Source organism: Strongylocentrotus purpuratus, unplaced genomic scaffold (genome assembly GCF_000002235.5).
Source record: "Strongylocentrotus purpuratus isolate Spur 01 unplaced genomic scaffold, Spur_5.0 spur5_scaffold_19, whole genome shotgun sequence".
In the NCBI taxonomy this organism is placed as follows: Eukaryota; Metazoa; Echinodermata; class Echinoidea; order Camarodonta; family Strongylocentrotidae; genus Strongylocentrotus; species Strongylocentrotus purpuratus.
Genome location: NW_022145604.1, coordinates 9,422,691 through 9,442,890, shown reverse-complemented (window position 1 = coordinate 9,442,890; position 20,200 = coordinate 9,422,691). Strand labels below are relative to the sequence as shown.

The 20,200-nt window shown below is 38.5% G+C and overlaps 1 protein-coding gene across 1 annotated transcript; it reads right to left on the bottom strand.

Annotated features, from left to right (window-relative positions):
* Window positions 1-1,220: 1,220 nt before the first annotated feature.
* Window positions 1,221-7,780, bottom strand: LOC105440375 (carbonyl reductase [NADPH] 3-like). Its single transcript, XM_030990903.1, has 7 exons — window positions 7,676-7,780; window positions 7,028-7,294; window positions 6,407-6,519; window positions 5,869-5,994; window positions 4,509-4,653; window positions 3,249-3,492; window positions 1,221-1,363 (listed from the first exon to the last, which is right to left on the bottom strand). Exons 1-7 carry the CDS (start codon window positions 7,778-7,780, stop codon window positions 1,221-1,223), a joined length of 1,143 nt encoding a protein of 380 aa, XP_030846763.1.
* Window positions 7,781-20,200: the final 12,420 nt, after the last annotated feature.

Here is a 20,200-nt window from a genome sequence, read left to right as displayed (position 1 = left end):
TAATAGCAATGATTACCTTTTTTGAAATTTGCATTAAACAATTAGAATATTAGTGTTCTTCATATTACATATTTCATATTATGTATCTGATAAGCATAATTATTTGGCAATTTGGAGGTTAATTAATTGTTTGCATTAGGCCCTCCACCCCTCCAATATATATATAATAATAATAATAATAATTAACAACATTTGTATAGCGCTTATCACAAAATATGTCTCTAAGCGCTTAAGAAAAATAGAAATAGAAGGAATTACAGCCAAATATTAAGTTATACATAATAAATAGTGGACAATCGAGAGGGCTGCATATGCAAATGAAAAAGGCTATTTAACAAAAAAGTAGGTTTTTAACATGGATTTGAATTTGTCTGTTGAATCTGCTTGTTTTATACATTGAGGTAAATTGTTCCAGAGTTGAGGGGATGCTGCATAAAAAGTTCGGGAACCATAAGACTGGGTATTGGTGGCAGGAACTATTAAGAGTGATTTCTTGTTTGAGCGCAGGTTGCGGGAGGGTAAGTATTCTGATATCACCCTTTGAAGGTAGACTGGAGCTGTTTTTGTCAAACATTGGAAAGTCAGCAAGAGGATCTTAAAATCAATTCGTTCCCGGACTCTTAGCATGTGAAGCTCCCTAAACAGTGGAGTGATGGACTCACGTGAACGACGCTTTGCAATAAGTCTAGCAGCTGAATTTTGTACTCTCTGCAATTTGTTAATTTGTGCATCAGGAAGACCATACAGAAGACTGTTGTCAATACGAGACATGACCAGTGACTGAACAAGTCTCTGGGTGGTCTTTTTAGTAAGAAACTGACGGATGCTACCGATTTTATGCAACGCAAATGAGGCAGATCTGCATACATTGTTCACATGAGTCTTCAGAGATAGATTATTATCAAATGTGACCCCAAGGTTTCTAGCACCTGTAGAACATTCTATGTCAGTACCATCAAGACATACATCATCAATCGGACTACAAGTCCTATGTCTGCTAACAAAGTGTATACACTCCGTCTTATTTTCATTTAATTTCAATCCATTCTGTATGGACCAATTCTTAATGTCTGTAAAACATGCACTGAGTCTTTGTAGAGCAACAGCATGGTTATCCTTCTTTAGCACGAGGTAAATTTGAGTGTCGTCTGCATAAGTCATACAAGATATGCCATGGTGTTTAATGACATCCTCCAATGGAGACGAGAAAAGTGTAAATGCTAACGGACCGATAACAGATCCTTGGGGTACTCCGAAGTTCGAAGAGCTGACATGTGACTCACAGTCGCTAACAAAAACAGACTGAGTTCTGTTAGTGAGGTAGGATCGAAACCATTCCAAGGCTGTGTCTTTGAGTCCAAATCTATCATGCAAACGGCTTAGAAGGGCATCATGACTCACGGTGTCAAAGGCTGCAGAATAGTCCAACAGCAACAGAATCGCTTCATCGCCTTTATCCAGGGAAAGCAGAATGTCATTTGAAACTTTTAGCAGGGCAGTTTCACAACTATGATGTGGCCGGTATCCTGATTGCATCTCAGAATATAGGTTATGCTCGGACAAATACTCCTGGATTTGTTTTAACACGACTCTCTCTACAGTCTTTCCCAAGAACTGAAGATTAGATACAGGCCTGTAGCTCTTTAGATCATCAGGACTCAGCTTCGTGGACTTCAAGAGTGGAGTCACATGAGCATGTTTGAGAGAATCAGGGAAATGACCATTGGTGATTGAAGCATTCACAATAGATGTTATAACCTTAAATGACTTGAAATTGTTATCAATAGGCCACCTTTGGCTAATTTCTACATATCTCTTTAATATGAATGAAATTATTAACAATGAAAATAATAATTATGATGATGATAATAAAATAATAATAATAAGATATTTCTATACCGCAAATTGCGTAATGCCTTTAAGCGGTTTAGAAGGAAAATAGTAGAAAAGTAAAGGAAACAGAATTTGCATTACAAATTACATCAATCAATTAACATTAAAACTTTGCAAATGAAATGATATGATGATAACCAAGATGATAATAATCATAATACAGGGTTTCCACAGAAATTTGAAAACCAAATTCCATGACTTCGGGAGATCGTGTGGGATTATAAAAGGTGGAAATTTTATAGTTGCCGTAGACCAAATGACAATTAGTCGTTTTTTCATGTAAAATAACACCCCCCCCCCCACACAGTAACAGACAAACAAACAAAAATATACTTCTTGAGATATATGTATTTACTAAATGATTTTTGAATCTATCAATATCTCAATACAAGTGAGTAGTATTATTTTATTAAAATATAGGGCAAGACAAAGATACTTTAGAAATATGAGTGTGTGAGGTATTGTGAATAGAAATTGTAAAAGCATGTTCACAGATCACACAACATAACTCTATTTTATTTTAGCTATGAGAAAGCAAGGTTGCACTGACAATAAAATACATTAACAAAAGTATTCCCTTTTCGTTATTTTATCGTTATTTTATCGAGGTATAATCGCTACACTAAATATCCATTTTTTACTGTACAATGGAAGAAAGAAATATACTTGAGCATTAATTAATTATATAAAATCGGGAGCACCAGGAGGATCAAATCTGACTGGCATGAGCGCTATACAAGAACCCATTATTATTATTATTATTATTATTATAAACAAAATCCTGTGGCAAACATCACAAAACCTGGAAGGGAATGCTAAAACTTAGGCATGGTTAGGTTTTGCATGCCTGACCAGGGCGCATATTTTTTATTTACACGTCAGCGAGGGGAAAAGCTTGATTAATTCCAATGAAACCGCTCGCGAAGAGTCTAGACTAGACCGAGTCGGAGTACGAGTACATAGCAGTGCAGTGCAGTTATAACGGGAATTGTACTTAACATGTAGATCTAGAGAAAGAAACGAAGAAATACATCAAATTAAAAAGGAAAACAAGAAAACTAAATAGATGGATTTTTTATGCAATAAATAGAGACGGCAGTATGATATTATATGCGACACCATGGCACAGAGAGCGTGAACATACATACCCTCGGCCAACTTACCAACAACACTGTACATCGACAACACAAGTCATCAGTACACATCATCATTGTACACGCACTACAGACTAGACTCTCTGCGAGCGGTTTCATTGGAATTAATCGAGCTTTTCCCCTCGCTGCCGTGTAAATAAAAAATACGCGACCAGGGCCCTGTTTCATAAAACTTGATATCAATAACAAGTTACAAGCTACTGTTATAAGCTACTGGAATCATGGCGTCTGATTGGCTGAGAGCAAATTTGTCATCAGAATTTAGCAGTTGATTTTGTGAAACAGGGCCCCAGAAGTCCTTTACAGCTTTCTGGTAGAAGAAAAGTCCCTGGTGTGAACATCCCCCGGGTAAAAGAGCGAGATAGACTGGTGTGACCGCACCTTGGTCAATGGTCAGCGGTCCCTTGTGACTTGACATGTCTGTAGCCACGTTGCCAGGGCAACACTGCATAAGCAAGAGTCAATGTCAAATATACAACAACAGCTACATTAAAGGTACTATGTCCCATTTGAAGGCCCAAAAAATGAAAAGGTTAAATTCAAACGGCATTTGAAAGATAATACTAATTTAGAACTTCCCTAAAAAAAGAGGGCTTGGAAATGTCTTTAAGTGGGAAAATAACGACTATTAGTTGTCGAATCGACTTAAAGAGCTATAGAGCCCGTAAGTAACAGTCTGAATGGTCGTACATTTTATGCTGCACAAAGATTCAATCAGTTTAATTTTGGCCATTACAAGAAGTGGGTTATTGATGTAGACAAATGCTCATGTACTCTTTACAGCTCATTTTATGTATGTTATTACCAACGAAGAAAAAAGCCAGTCAGTCACTCAATAGTGTCTGACAGTAAAGTCTAGCAAGTGAACGGATTTCCTTGCATAATTTGAATATTAGGACACTGCTAACGTTTAAATTTCACAGATAGGACAAACATGACATATTTTCAATTCCTGCAAAGTTCTACAGAATTCGATGTTGGCTGCAAAAGGGATATAGTATCTTTAATACATGGGCAAGTCCAAGTTATATGTCCCATATAATTACCAACTATTACTGAACTGAATTGTGGAATCATGAATGCGTGTTGAAAATCATTGTATTTGATATTTTCTGTGATTAAAGCTTTGTTATGGCTATTAGCTATCAGTTACAGATATACTGAAACCTTAGAAACCTTATTGGTTACACATGGGGAAAAATAGCTGGAGTGACACATGTATATATTTATTTCTTTTAAGTTGTAGAGATGGGCTGTCTGTAGCAGTAAGAGCATTAGAGAGAAGACAATTCTATTTACAGAGTTGATGGGAATATCTTTATTGCTAGAATCCTTCATGAGTTCTGCATGTGGATCCTATTAAAAGAGCTACAAATACTGTTTGCTTGTTTCAATATAACTACATCTCAAGACTCAAGAGTCATTTATAAGTATTACTAACTATTTGACAGTTCTACTCACGCAGTTGATGAGGATATCTTCCCTGCCCGAGTCCTTGATGATGTCTTGTCCCTGGATTCTGGTAAGGGCTATCACACCCAGCTTGCTCACTCCATAGTTAGATGAGCCCCACCCAAGCTCCTTTTTCTTCACTTCTTTAGCTGCACTGGATTGAAATGATTCATTAAAAACAATCTGAAAGAGGCTTTATTAACATCAATTGTAAAACAATTTTTGTAAGAAACAAAAAAGATATCTATATTACTAACTGTAATATTTACGAAATATGTGTATCCTACTCTTCTCTATTTTTTTGTTTTGCTTTTATATTCTTTTTCCTTCTACACAGTATATTATAAGAAGATGTTTGAGGTAAGCATGATCATGATTTGTATTCATTATTACTATTAACATTAGCATTATTACTATTATATGTACCATTATTATCATAGTTATTATTATTATTATTATAATTATTAATATTATTATTAATATCATTATTATCATTATATTATCATTACAACAACAAAACAAATCTTATTTTACAATAAGCTCTTTAATTCACAACTAAATTCCTCGAAGTGAATTTTCAGTTTTCTATATATTACACCGATAAAATCAGCCATCACCCATATGTTCTTTTTTACTACTGTTTTATATTAAAAAGAACATATGTTCATTTTTTTTTCAATTAAATTTTATTTTGCAATATAAAAATCAAAATATACAAAGTAACTGTAAATTTTAACTATGTTTACAAAGGTTTTATGTGGGGCTTTCCATGAAGGTTGCGAAAACCTGTGAAGTTGGATCGCCCATTAAAGAATGAAAAACAATACAAAAAGAAATATAAAATATTATAAGCACAAATTAATAAATTAAGTAAAATAAGCAAAGTACAAACACTTCAACTATCTATAAGTCAAGAGAAAGTAAAATAGAGAGAAGAAAACAATATATAAAGGGAGAAAAGAAAAAAGAAAGAAAACAAAACAACAATGAGAGAGGGTTCAGATATAAACAATTAAAAAAAAAATCAACAACTGTGCTGATTAATAATTATTTAGTAGTAAGATTTTATATTGTTTTATAAAGGAAGATATGAATTGTGATTTCGTTATTACTTGGGGAATCGTATTCCACTGTTTAGGACCTAGATAACTCATTGATTAGCTTCATAACTAGACTTAACAGACCATAAATGAAGTTTGTTGGAAAATCATGTATTATAATTATGAATTTGACTATTATATTGAAAGATGTTTTATGTGATTTATTATTTTTTTTGGCACAGGTGGAGCTTGAGAATTCGATTTCGAGTGGATTCGGAGCTTAAAAATCTCATATATTATTATTATTATTATTACGATATTGACCTCACCTGATAAACTCAGTCATAAGATCAACGATGCCCTGTTCTGTAGACACAGTTTTGAATCGTTTCTGTAAATCCGGACCAAGTTTCTGGTAAGCCAATGAGCCAAGTTGACCGGCCATAGTAACAACTCTACAAAATGAAACAATTTTTTAATAGCTATACAGTGCGTCCCAGAAAAAACGAAACCGAGAATTATCGATGTTTTATCATAACTTAATTACAATTATAGTTAACAAATGACACATATTTGGAAAGCTTAGAACCTCCTCTTTCATTTAATGCAACTCATATGATTCATATCTCACGCATGAGTGATCAATTTGAAGAGAGGAAACCAAAAAGTCATTTGGCGGGCAGTATCTGAATTTTAAAAAGAAAATCACATTTCTTTGAGCAGCAATAAGAGCTAGAAGTGGAAACCCAACTCCAGAAACGGCAGCAATCTTCCCAATACTATGGTTAAGATAAAAGTAAGTGTAGTCAGTGTCTGGCCAAGTTGTTAACAAAAAAATGTAGCTGAACAAAAAGAAAACTTTCTCACCTGCCATGAGATCGAATGAGCGGGATGAGAGCTCGACACAGCCGAAGCGTGGCGAACACATTGGTTTCTACGGTAACGGGTGCCTGAATACTATCTGGTTCTGTCGCAGCAGCCTGGTTAAGAAATGAAAAGAGGAAAGAGAATAGTTCCATTCATAATGAATTGAAATAGTGTTAAGGAACTAGAGGAAATGTATTTAAGATTAAACACATTTCTAAGCTAATGTAGATATATCAAAGGTATTAACTCATATACATGTAGAATATTGTTCTTTTTCTTGAACTGTTGAAATCAATTGGTAAAAAGTTGGCATCCTTTGTGTATTTTGTAAGGGGGGGGGGGTAGTGAGCACATTTTTTTTTTTGGTTCTCGAAAAATTTGCACCCCCCCACCCCTTGAACGCCAGGGGGGGGGGGCCCAACCCCTACAAAGGTAAAAATCACGTGTTTTTGCATGATTTTTTTTCTCAAAGGGGGGGGGGGGGGCCTGGATCCGCCCCTGGTTAGTACTGTAGAAGGATTTTAGCAAGTAACATTTTATACAGAAATTAGGCAATTTTTCATCAACCTTCAACAATGTTACCGAGTCACTTTAATAATAATATACATAAATTTGATGTACCGTAAAGGAAATACCAGCATTGTTGACCAAAATATCTAGACCTCCATAGGTATCCCGGAAGTAGTCGGCAACTTTTAAAATATGGTCGTTATTACAAATGTCCAGTTGAATACATCTTGGGTTAAGCCCCTCCCCTTTGAGCTCCTGGACCGCCTTCTCACCACGCCCCTCATCCCGGCTGGCTAGATAGACCACGCCCCTTTCTCCAAGTTCTTTGCAAAGAGCTCGGACAATACCAAAGCCGATGCCCTTATTTGCCCCTGTGACCTGCAATCAAAACAGGAATAGAAAAGAGGAAAAAAGAGAAATTGTACGTACATCCAACAAGAAGATTGTCTTCGTCTTGGAGACTGATCTCGCACTAGACACTTTCTCTGAAAACCATATCCGGTCATTATTTTTGTTAGCTTTGAGCCCTTTGTTTGTGTAAACACATACACCTCTCCCATCATTTCCATTGGTGAAGCAGTCATAGCCATCTGTTTCAAGTCCAGCTGCTTGAATTTTTAACTCCTCCAAGCTTTCACTTTCTTCAATGCTGGTTAGAAGTCAGCTTCTTTTATTCATAATGGAGTCTGCATTTGTATACAGACAGTGCGACTTATGATCAGACTCATTCTTTGCATCATTTCTCTGGTATCCTCTAACATCACTTGTTGGTCTTGGACCATTGAATCCTTCACTCTGTTGACTAGACGATTCTCTTCCACTTCTCTGACTTCTGGGAATATCAATCTTTTCCCCTTTATTCATCTCTGTACTTTTCTTGTAAGACTGTTGTGGATTGCTTCCTCCACTTTTCTGTCGACAGTAAGTTTCTCTACTATCTAATTATCTATCTTAGAAAAAACCTTCCTCTCAGGAGACACCTATTTCAAGGCTGGATAACTTGATCCATTCTTGCTCTGTAAATATATTCCTTCTTCAAATCTTAAACATCCCCCGGCTGGATGATTTAATCCATCTGAATGGTGCCGTAGCTGTGGATTACTTGTTCCACTACAAATATGAATCTCAGGTACAACTTGCTTTCCTGGAGTTTGGACTAAATCTGGATCCACATTTTAATAATAATAATAACTAGACTTTAATTCGTCACTTTGACGAATTAGGTGATACGAATGCTCATGATTTACATAATGAAGAATGCATTTTCACGATGTCATATTGTTATATAAAATGCTTCTCCCATTATGATCTATCCATATGTCAAGTTTCTACTGTTTAGCCTTGATCATTATGAATGTATGAAGATATATTGAGACAATTTAACCATTGACCCTAGTTAACATAATGAGGCCTACACATACACATTACATATTCCGTGGTAAAATGAAGGCAATGACAAACGAGTGAGAGAGAGAATATAGCCGGGTTCAAATAAAGTTTCCTTTAAATCAGACCCAGTACTGAGGATCTTTTTATGTGCCATGTTTTCGTTATTTGACGGCTTTTGACGCTACATAGAAATGCCGTCTTTTGTCACCAAATATTGTTCAAATAGCATTGTAGAGACGATGAACACTAATGCAAAGTCGTAAGCCATGAGAATGTCAATTTCTATCTCGTTCTGCTAAATAATCCGAACAATAGAATCAACCAAGTAGAATCAACTGTTAAACGAATTTATCATGAGTTCTGAAATTTCAACTTGTTACTGCACGTCATAATAGTATTAAAGAGCAGCAATGGCGAACGATTGTCGCTAAAATTCAAAAATTGTTGCTTAGATTGATTAAATTACCATGAGACATCAAGCTACATAGAACTATGATTGACAAACATGATATTGTTTTGAAAACAGTCTGAAAACATTGGAGGTAGAATGAATAAGAGATAATGTGGTCATGTAAACAAGTGCATTATGTCCATGTTAATCCCCTAGTTCCAAAATCATGACTGTATTCTCTCTTTATTTCTCATATATAATTTATTTCAATTTAAAATAGAAATTCTAATGTTCCTTCTTTTGGCTTGATAATATTTCAGCAACGAATTGACAGTTTTGGTAGATATTTTGGATGTGTCATAGCAATGCATTCTTGGCACATGACTTATTGTGTATACGATAATAATGATAAGAAGAAGAAGCATTCAAATAACTATAAGAATAATAACAATAACACATACTTACTATAATAATGATTATAATTACGATATTTACTATAATAATTAATATAACAATGATAATAATAATAATTATTATGATACTGCTGCTATTACTACTACTACAACTACAACTACTAAGAAGAAGTAAATGAACAAAAAGGGGTAGGAGAAGAATCATTTCAGCGATATTAGTGAGTATATTCTCAATGATTGAGGCATACACGTGCATACACATTACATATTCCGTGGTAAGAATGAAGTAAGCGAGGGGAAATGAAGGCAATGACAAACGAGAGCGACAGAGAGAGAGAGAGACAGAATATGGCCGGGTTCAAATTAAGTTTCCTTTAAATCAGACCCAGTACTGATGATCTTTTTATGTGCCATGTTTTTGTTATTTGACGGCTTTTGACGCTACAAAGAAATGCCGTCTTTTGACGCTACAAAGAAATGCCGTCTTTTGACGCTACAAAGAAATGCCGTCTTTTGTCACCAAATATTGTTCAAATAGCATTGTAGAGACGACAAACAACTACTAACGATAAAACGTTAGCCATGAGAATGTCAATTTCTATCTCGTTCTGCTAAATAACCCGAACAATAGAATCAACCAAGTGGAATCAACTATTAAACGAATTTATCATGAGTTCTGATATTTCAATTTCTTACTGCACGTCATAATAGTATTAAAGTAGATATTCATTGATTTTAAAAACTAACTTTATTTTCATTATTGCAAAGTTGAAGCTTTGATTCGACAAGGTTATCAAAATTCAATGCGTGGACACATTCGAAGTAATGATTATTATAAATTACAAAACGCTTAAATACAGCCCCGGCATAGCACCTGAAGAGCTCTCCGAACGCTGCTGAGATGTGTGAGATCACAGTATGGACATGATTTGCACAAGCAGACGATGTCCCATGACATCTCACACATTTTCAGTGCCTGTGTTTTCATCTTCTCTTGAGTTCTTTCTCTTACTTCACTACCGTCAGGCTAAATGTATAATCTATTGCCTCACTCTAAACCCCGCGCATGGTTTATTTTGATGACAAATGCAGCGATACAAAAATAAAGGAATCTGTTGCTTGTAAGCAAAATAAGACGCCATTGTATATTCAGCTGCACACTACGCGGTATGTTCGGCGTTTCAAGAGGGAACAAAATGCCGTCCTTAATATCATTCCGGGGGTTTTTCAATTTGAAAATCTGGTTTCTTTGATTGTTAATTAACCCCTATCCTGTGTATTTACAAGCAAAAGATTTTAGTTATCAGAATCGGGTCATATCCCTTTTGAATGGTTTGACATGCCATTACATTTATATACACTAAACTCATTATAATTTGACAAATAATAGCTTTGCAATTATGTTCATTCTTTTTTGGGATGTCGTCTGCTTGGGCAGTATTGGTCCATATAGTGACGTCATTAAAACATCATTATTTTTCCGGCGAATCTCTCGTATATTCCAGCTAGTATGGAGGTGGTTGTATTTGTATTTTTGTAAATCACCCGATATGTAGTTGACCTAAAACTTGTACGATGGCAATCTGTTAGCTTACCAGTTTCTAGTGATACATTAGTTGACATATTTGTGATTTTCTTTGAATTTCACCTTTAAAGAGCAGCAAAGGCGAACGATTGTCGCTAAAATTCAGAAATTGTTGCTTAGATTGCTTACCATGAGACATCAAGCTTCATAGAACTATGATCGACAAACATGATATTGTTTTGAAAACAGTCTGAAAAATTGGAGGTAGAATGAATAAGAGATATTGTGGTCATGTAAACAAGTGCATTATGTCCATGTTAATCCCCTAGTTCCAAAATCATGATTGTATTCTCTATTTATTTCTCCTATATAATTTATTTCAATTTAAAGTAGAAATTCTAATGTTCCTTCTTTTGGCTTGATTATTTCAGCAACGAATTGACAGTTTTGGTAGACATCTTGGATGTATCATAGCAATAAATTATTGGCACATGACGTATTGTGTATACGATAATTATGATCAGAAGAAAAAGCATACAAATAACTATAAGAATAATAACAATAACACACACTTACTATAATAATGATTATAATTACGATATGTACTATAATTATAAATATAGCAATGATTATTATGATACTGCTGCTATTACTACTCCAACTACTACAACTACTAAGTAGAAGATGAAGAAGAACGGGGAGGAGAATCGTTTCAGCGAAATTAGTGGTTATATTCTCTATATATGATTGAGGCATACAGTCAAATTTAAATCATAATCAAACAGGCATCTGAAGTATTTAGATGCTTACTATTTGCTTCATGTTATTGAGAATCGCCCCCGGCTGGATCCCACCCTGCTTCCCTGAATCAACAAACAAACTTTGAGAAAAGATTTTTGTCTCCCTTTAATTCAAAGTCGTTTTACAAACTTTTGACCATCGAATAATACCCGCATTCATTCAGCTAAACTTGACACGAGGTTTTTTCGGCTAATTGTTTATCGTGTATTTTGTAGAAAGATACAAACCCTCGTGTAATTTAAATAACGTTGGAAATTTGGAATTGAATTGGGGCCTTGAACAAAGAATACACGTTAAGATGACCAAAAGTGCGAGGTAGTTTCCACTGCCCGTGGGATCATAAAATATGTCATCTAAATCGTTTGCCTGTAGGTCTGGTGTATCAACGGTCGATAAATTTAAGATCAGACTTGCGAAGGGTCTTTTTTATCCCATTTTGATCTGACAAATTTGAAGCATAAAAAAGAATCAAAAGCAGTTAGAGAAAAGACATCTCCAAGTCTCCAGCGGTAAGACAATTAATGACGAGCACAAGTGAAGACCAATCTAAGACGCGTTTATAGTGATGGCAGACTTCTGTGGGACGTTTACAATTTTACTGCGATCATTTGAGTTCGATCGTCATCACAAGTGCGTGTAAAAACTGAAGTTTGATTTGGACTCGTCGTCTTTGACCACAAATTTCGTCATGATCCCGTCATCCAAATGGAAAATAAATGTCACAATTAATTAAAAAATAACCTCAGCAACAACACAATAATTTTTTTGGGGGAGAAATTCGAATAAAGATGAACGATATATGGTCCAACGTGCATTGTCATTAATTACTTAATCAATTAAAATCTATTAAAATTAAAAGTTTTGACTTGAACGAGCAATGTGATGATATCGGAAAATCCGATAAGCCAAAAAGATGTATAAAATAATATATACAACTCATACTTAATCCAGTTATTAAAAGAAATTGGATTATCCGGGCACTTATAGAAGTTATGACCAATTAAACATAGGCATGTTTTTGTTTTAAAATTTGCAAATGTGTGCGCGCGCGTGTTGTTATCTTTGACGCCCGCTTATTCCATCATTATGTGTCAAAACTGACTGAAATTTACAGGATTTGTTGAGGAAAGTATCAGGAATCCAAAAAATGCAAAAAAAGGAATTTCTCCGTTCCACGTACGTTATGCGCGCAAATACGCGGACAGATCCGCACGCGCGGAAATTTTTGAAACGCTTACAATTGTCTGAAACGTATAAAAGATAACTTGGTTTGGGGTTTTAAGCACTTTAAATTCTTATTTCTTTTTGACGCGCGCGTACGCGCACGTTTGAAATGGAAGGCGCATGTGCGTGGGCTAAAATTCTTTTAAAGTTTATTTTGATGGGGGGGGGGGGGGGGTAGCAACTGGCTGAATACTTACACCAATGGTGTCGAGGGGCTCTTTCTTTCTTTTTTGTTCGGTAATAAATAAGGTCAGTTTATGTGGGTGTCAATCAGGCGCGAATTTACGGGGGCGACGGACCCGCCCCCCCCCCCCCTCCGCCCCCTCTTTGAAAAAAAAAAGAAAGGAAAGGAAAGAAAAAGAAAGAAGGGCTAAAAACACGAGTTAGAAGTGGAGCCATCAGGACGCTCACTTATACGTATCAGGGGAAAAATTACACGGGGGCTCGGGTTAATTAGCCCCCGAAATGCCAAAAAGAGCCCCCGAAAGTCATAAAAGTTGCCCCCGAAATTGTCTAAGTATTTTTTTCACTGATCCGTATATAGGACAAGGCCCTGGGGCAGCTAGCCATACTCCGATATTTGGGTCGCTTTCCGATCAGAACTAGCCCTAACTATCATTCCAGGATTTTGTTTCAGAACCTGAGACAAAGTTACCCAATCCCTTTGGCCCGAATTCACAAAGAAGGTTTGTCGACAAACCTCCTTTTTGAATTCGGGCCTTTAAGTTTCAAAAAGTAGACTTCATTGACCTGTACATAGGCTTAGGAACTGGGGGGGGGGGGGCTTGGAGGGCACCCCCCCAAAAAAAAAAAAAATATATATATTGGGGGGCTCAGGTACAACAAATCGTCTTCTTTTCATAATAATTTAATGAAACGTCTAAGCTAGGGAGGCCTTTCACCCATCCCCTCCCCACCTAGGGAGCGCTTTGCGCGCTCTTTAAATGATTCGCTTGCTCAATACCGCCCCTCCCTAAAATAAGATCATAGCTACGCGCCTGCATTAAAATATATAGCTATGATGCTTACTAAGTTGACGAAATAATTTGTATATTTATGTCGTTGATGAAAATGACCATTAATTGCATACAATTTAGCCGTCGGCCCCGGGTATATAGGGTTAAATTTGTAGATATTGGGACAATTAATTTTGTCCGTAATTGGTGGCTTGTTTTGTCGGTAATCGTTGGCCTCTATACCCCCCCCCCCCCCACACACACACACTGAAAAAGGTCTAGCGACGCCCCTTACGACACATCAGGCCTATACTTGCGTTTTGTGAGAGGCTCAAGTATCCGGGCCAGCTATTTATAGTTGAGTAAGTTTTGAAGAAAAACAAAACGAGTACACGCTCTCCAATTGTATTGGTTGTTAGGGAATTTCGAATGTCATCAAATATGTTTTTTCCTTTTAACACAATGATTGTTTTGCGACTAAATTCAGGCCCTGACTAAATATAATTCTTTTCGTAAGGCAACAGACAAGTAATTTAGTCATATACCTGATTAACATTTGAAGATTTCCTACACTAATGCTTGGCCGTGCGTAACCCATATTTGAACCCTAAGTTGCACCTGAAATTGCAACATGTGCATTATAAGCTCCAAACGCTTTCTTTCATACAAATACACCAACAAAAATCCCCAAAGCTTGAATGCATACTATTTCACAAGATGTAATTAAACAATATGAATGATATTAATGATACACTTACTTGTATATGCAAATGCATGATCATTTTTGCGCTTCTTGCTCCCAGCAAGATAGTTTCGTTCTACATTTAATTTTGTTACTGTTATCAGTTTATATTCAAATTTTTGTTATCAAACAAGAATAAATAAATGAATACATTTGTACAATGATGATAGAAGAACCAATAAAAAATCGCAACTGATCTTCCCTAATTCCTTTTTTTTCCTGTCCCTTTCTCTCCTCTTTCCCTTTCACTTCCCTTCCTCCTCTCTCTCCCTCTCTCTCTCTCTCTATTTGCTGAGGGGGGGGGGGTGGCGGCGAAGGCCTTTCGCCCCTGATCTCCTTCTTTTCCCCCTTTTCTTCTTCCTCTTCTTCCTTTCCCTTCTCTCTCTCTCTCTCTCTTCATTTTTTGTTGGCGATTAGGGGTCAAGGCCCTCTGCCCCCCCCCCCTGGATCCGCGCCGGGAAGACCTTGTCATCAGGCGCGGATCTAGGATTTCTTAGGGGGGGGTCCAAATTTGAAATTATGGGTCCCCCAAAAATTCGCAACGACTCGGCCAGCCGCTGAATAAGCCGGAGGGGGGGGGGGGGGGGGGGGGGGTTAGAGGACTTTTTTTTTTTGGGGGGGGTCCCGAAATAGGGCTTTTACGTTTCATTAAAACATTAGAGAAAGACGACGATTCGTTGTCCCGTTCTCGACTCTTAATCCTCGTCTGAATTCAGTTCCCCCATCTCCTGCGCGAAGCGCGGAAGTTTTGACATTTCATTTAATTATTAGAGAAACGACGATTCGTTGTACCGTTCTCAACTCTTAAGCTCAAAGCTTTTACGTTTCATTAAAATTATTTAAGAAAGAAGACGATTCGCTGTAACGTTTTCGTCTCTTAATCCTTGTCTCAGTTCAGTCCCCCCCCCCCCCCCTCCTGCGCGAAGGCTTTGACATTTCATTAAATTATTAGAGAAAGAAGACGATCGGTGTACCGTTTTCGACTCTTAATCCTTGTCTGAATTTCAAAAAATGTTATTTTTTTCTGCTCCTTTTTTATCCTACGTCCTCTTCCTTTTTTATCCTCTCTTTTTTTGGCCGGCTTTTTTGTGTGGGGCCGCCCCCACCGCCCCCTCGTCACGCGCCTGCGGTCAGATGAACATATTTTGATACCTTGTCCGCCCCCGGAAACTCAGGGGTTTAAGGCAATAAATTACGGTCAGATAAGCATTCAGGGTCCCGCCTTAGAGCCCCTGGTAGGATCGAGGGTGTGGAAACCCCGAAATCTCAGGGGTTTTTTGATGCCTTATTTTGTTGTGACACTGGCAGTTAACTATTTTTTCTTTCTTGCTCTCTTTCTTTCTATTTCTCTTTAATATTCTTTTTCAAAAAAATCGGGGGGGGGGGGGGAGCTGTAGGCTCGCGATCCCCGCAGTTCCGCGGGCCCTGACATGTAGGCATCTCAAGAGGCATATTTCTTTCCTGACTGTAAATTTAGGAATTTGTCATTTTACAACAAACGCATAAAAAAGTATAATTTACTAAAAAATGAGAAAAAATCTCGCAAAATTATGTCACTTCAGCATTATGTGTAAACCACCGTTATGGAATTAGAAATAAACCACGACTAAATTTTATTTCCCCCGAGCCCCCCCCCCCCCCACCTCCCCCGATCTACACTTTGTTGGCGGAAAATCGCAACTGATCTCCCCTATATACCATTCTGCTTTCTCTTTGTTTCTTTCCCTTTCTCTCCTCTTTCCCTTTCCCTTCCCTTCCTTCTCTCCTTTTAGGTTTGCTGGAGGGGGGGGGGGGGGGGGAGGGGGAGGCAAGGTCCTTTCGGCCCCCACCCTTTTACACACGTTGTTGGCGGGATTAACCGCAAATGATTTATTTCCCCTTCTTTTCACCCTTTTTTCTTTTCCTCTTTCCGGCCCCTTTTAGCTCTCCTTTTTTCCTTTTCCTTCCTTCTCTCTTTTTTTAGCGGGGGCGGGGGGAGGCAAGGGCCTTTTGCCCCACCCCCACCCCGATTCACAACTTGTTGGTGTGAAAATTGTTTTTTTGATTGGGGGGGGGGGGGGGAGGCAACAGTCTAAGAGGCGAGCTCCCCCCCCCTTTGATGTCCTTCTTCCCCCTTTTCTTTTCTTCTTCCTCTTCTTTCTTTCCCTTTCTCTTATCTTTCCCTTCCTTTCCCTCTCTCTCTCTCTCTCTTTCCCCCCTTTTTTTCCTTTTATTTTTCTTTCCTTCTTTTTTTTCCCCTTTTTTTCTCCTTCTTTTTTTTCCTCCTTTTTTCCCTTCTTTTTTTTCCCCTTTTTTTTCCCAGGGGGGGGGGCGGGGCGGGCCCCCGCCCCCCTCTCCCCTGGATCCGCCACTGAGTGTCATCCCTAGCTAGACCGAATTTTCCGTCTCTTTCGTTCGTTAGCCTCTTATTGGGGTAGGGTCGGCCGGCTCTCTCTTTAGAGACGGAAACCATCTATACACATTCCCTTGATAACGCCACGGCCATTTCAGGTCGTAGCGTTTTGCCCCCAAAATCCCCCAAAATGTCATTTTACCTCATGCATTGATTATTTAAAATTAGGAGAAGGTTATACTACATCGGTTCCACTGACCAACTTGACTGAAATAATCCGTTTAATGGTCCCTTTTAAGGAAATTATGGGTCAAAATCGACATCCATGTTGAAATCTTGCAAGCCGTGTTAAACTCTCGCTGCGCACGGAGTCATCTAAATCAATCTCATCCCTTTTAGTCTACGCCGAAGGCAAAACGATTATGAAGGAAAAACTGTGCGCCATCTACACGTTCGTAATGGCGTTATCACAGTTTTTCCTTCATAATCGTTTTGCCTTCGGCGTAGACTAGAAGGGATGAGATTGATCTAGGCGTTGTGGCGTGCGCCTGTAATCCAGCTAACAGTGGAAGTTACAAACTGATTCAGCCGAGGACGCAGGTTCGCAACTGAGTCACGTCTTTCAGATGGTGACGTTAAAGGTCGGTCCCAGACGTAAATAATCATATCTGATTGATACACGTCTGTAAAAACCCAATTACACACACACACACACGATTTAGATGACTCCGTGCGCACGCGCAGCGAGAGTTTAACACGGCTTGCAAGATTTCAACATGGATGTCGATTTTGACCCATAATTTCCTTAAAAGGGACCATTAAACGGATTATTTCAGTCAAGTTGGTAAGTGAACCGATGTAGTATAACCTTCTTCTAATTTTAAATAATCAATGCATGAGGTAAAATGACATTTTGGGGAATTTTGGGGGCAAAACGCTACGACCTGAAATGGCCGTGGCGTTATCAAGGGAATGTGTATAGACGGTTTCCGTCTCTAAAGAGAGCCGGCCGACCCTAAGAGGCTAACGAACGAAAGAGACGGAAAATTCGGTCTAATCCCTAGCTAGCTGGCAAAGCTGAATATGGGTACCAGTCGTTTCATTCATTAAGTATAATTATACCGTGGACTAGAGTACGGACATTCGGTGCGGCAGGCGGACTATTGGTGCGAGACCTCTTCCGCACGGATTGTCCGTCGGACATTTGAGGCGCGCACGGAATGTCCGACACGGACATTCTGCGCGGATAAAATGCGCACCGATCGTCCGCTCTCGATCGATCTCTAATGGGGGGACGATCGGTGCGGGTAACATTCTACACGGTCACACCGGGACTGTAGAGGCGCGGGTGGCGTGAGCCGTGCACCCTGATTGATCCACGTCCGTGGCAGATTATTACCGACGGGATTCTCATCATGGGCCATGGCATTACATCATGTATATGTTTTATTTGACACCAGACATGCAATTTATTGTCCACAATGCGATGAAAAGAGCTAGATAATATTTTACTCACCAACGCAATCGTTTTGCGAGAAGACATGGTTTAAAGTTGTGTTTCTTTATGGCGGCCGTGGATTATGAATCTCATAACAATTGACTAAGAAACGCCGCGCGTATGGCGGGCGGAACATGCCATATTGATGACAACTATACAACCATACATCCTTACGATGGATGTAAGGTTTTAACCAATCAGAACGCAGGAAACTGTACAACTATACAACCATACAACTATACGACTATACGGCTATGCATCCATCGAACGCATGTATAGTTTACAGCGTGCGGGCCGAAGTGCCATAATCAACAACTATACAACTATACAACCATACAACCATACAACTATACGACTATAAAGCTCGGGTTTCAACTACTGCTCGTGCAGTGGTTTCTCTCTCAAAACAATTACTGCTCGTGCAGTGGTTTCTCTCTCAAAACAACTACTGCTCGTGCAGTGGTTTCTCTCTCAAAACAACTACTGCTCGTGCAGTGGTTTCTCTCTCAAACAACTACTGCTCGTGCAGTGGTTTCTCTCTCAAAACAATTACTGCTCGTACAGTGGTTTCTCTCTCAAAACAACTACTGCTCGTGCACTGGTTTCTCTCTCAAAACAACTACTGCTCGTGCAGTGGTTTCTCGATCTCTCCTCACAAAACAACTATACTGCTCGTGCACTTCGGCCCGCACGCTGTAAACTATACATGCGTTCGATGGATGCATATAGCCGTATAGTCGTATAGTTGTATGGTTGTATAGTTGTACAGTTTCCTGCGTTCTGATTGGTTAAAACCCTACATCCATCGAATGGATGTATAGTTGTATAGTTGTCATGTATATGGCATGTTTCCCGCCATACGCGCGGACTGCTGCACATGCAGATCTATGGCAAGCCATTTGTTGTTGTTGTTGAGTTTATCGGCGCTATCCATCGATTTCGATGATTTCCGCCAGGCTGTATGTAAGGGTCTTGCTCTCACTTCTGCTGCTCTACGTTTCTGTGATTCTGATACTTGCCCGGTGTGTGAGATAAAGATTTACCTTGACCTTTGTTATTGGCGAAGTGCAAGAAGAGTGGAGTGCAAATGTATACGTAATAAAACAAAACGATACGAAAATATAGTAAGACCCGAGGGCCCCCGAGGGTAAAATAAAACTTGAGCTAGATATCTGATACTTGCCCTTTGAAAAAACCCACCAATATTTACATAGTTTTTGATTTTTTGTTGTTGATGTTTTTCCTTTCCTTTTAACACTCTGGACCATATCTTTTTCTGTTGATGTATGCCAGTGTCTGCAATTGCGACTTTGCTTTGTTTGAATATTCGTCGGTTAACTATCATCAACGTTTAATGTTAGTGAAAAGATATTCATCGTCATAACAAATCTAAATTAAGGGAAATCAGAAGAAATAATAAAATAACATTGGTCACACGTTTGCAATTTTGTAAGATTTCTTGAAATAATTATTATATGTAAACAGTCCATATTATTAGAAAGATAATGTCAGCTTATTACCACGACTTCTTTTTTTTCGGGGGGGGGGGGGGGGGGGGGTAAATGTGAGACATTCAATAAAAGAAGTGGGAGGGGGGGGGGGGGGGGTTGGAGGGTCAAATAATATTTTTTTTAAAGTTGCCTTCCCAGGCGCGGTTATAGAATACTTAAACAAAAACACATAGTACCCCGCTTAAATTCATTAATAATAAAGAATATATTTTTGACCAGACACTGACAATGAAGAGGCACATGATGCGATTTAAACAGGCCCGTCGAAAGGAATATTAAAGTGGTACGTAATTTCAGTGGGGGTCGGGTTCAAAGGAGTAGAACCACTCGTGACTGGGGGGGGGGGGGTGAAGCCCCCTTGAAGCTCTTGATGGCAATTTCCATGGTAAGTTGATACAAGTGAAAATTTAGTGGCGTAAAGAGCAAAACGTTTTTTTTTTTGGGGGGGGGGGGCAGAAAAAACATCCACATCCGCTACTCTACATGTCACATGCAGGCCCCG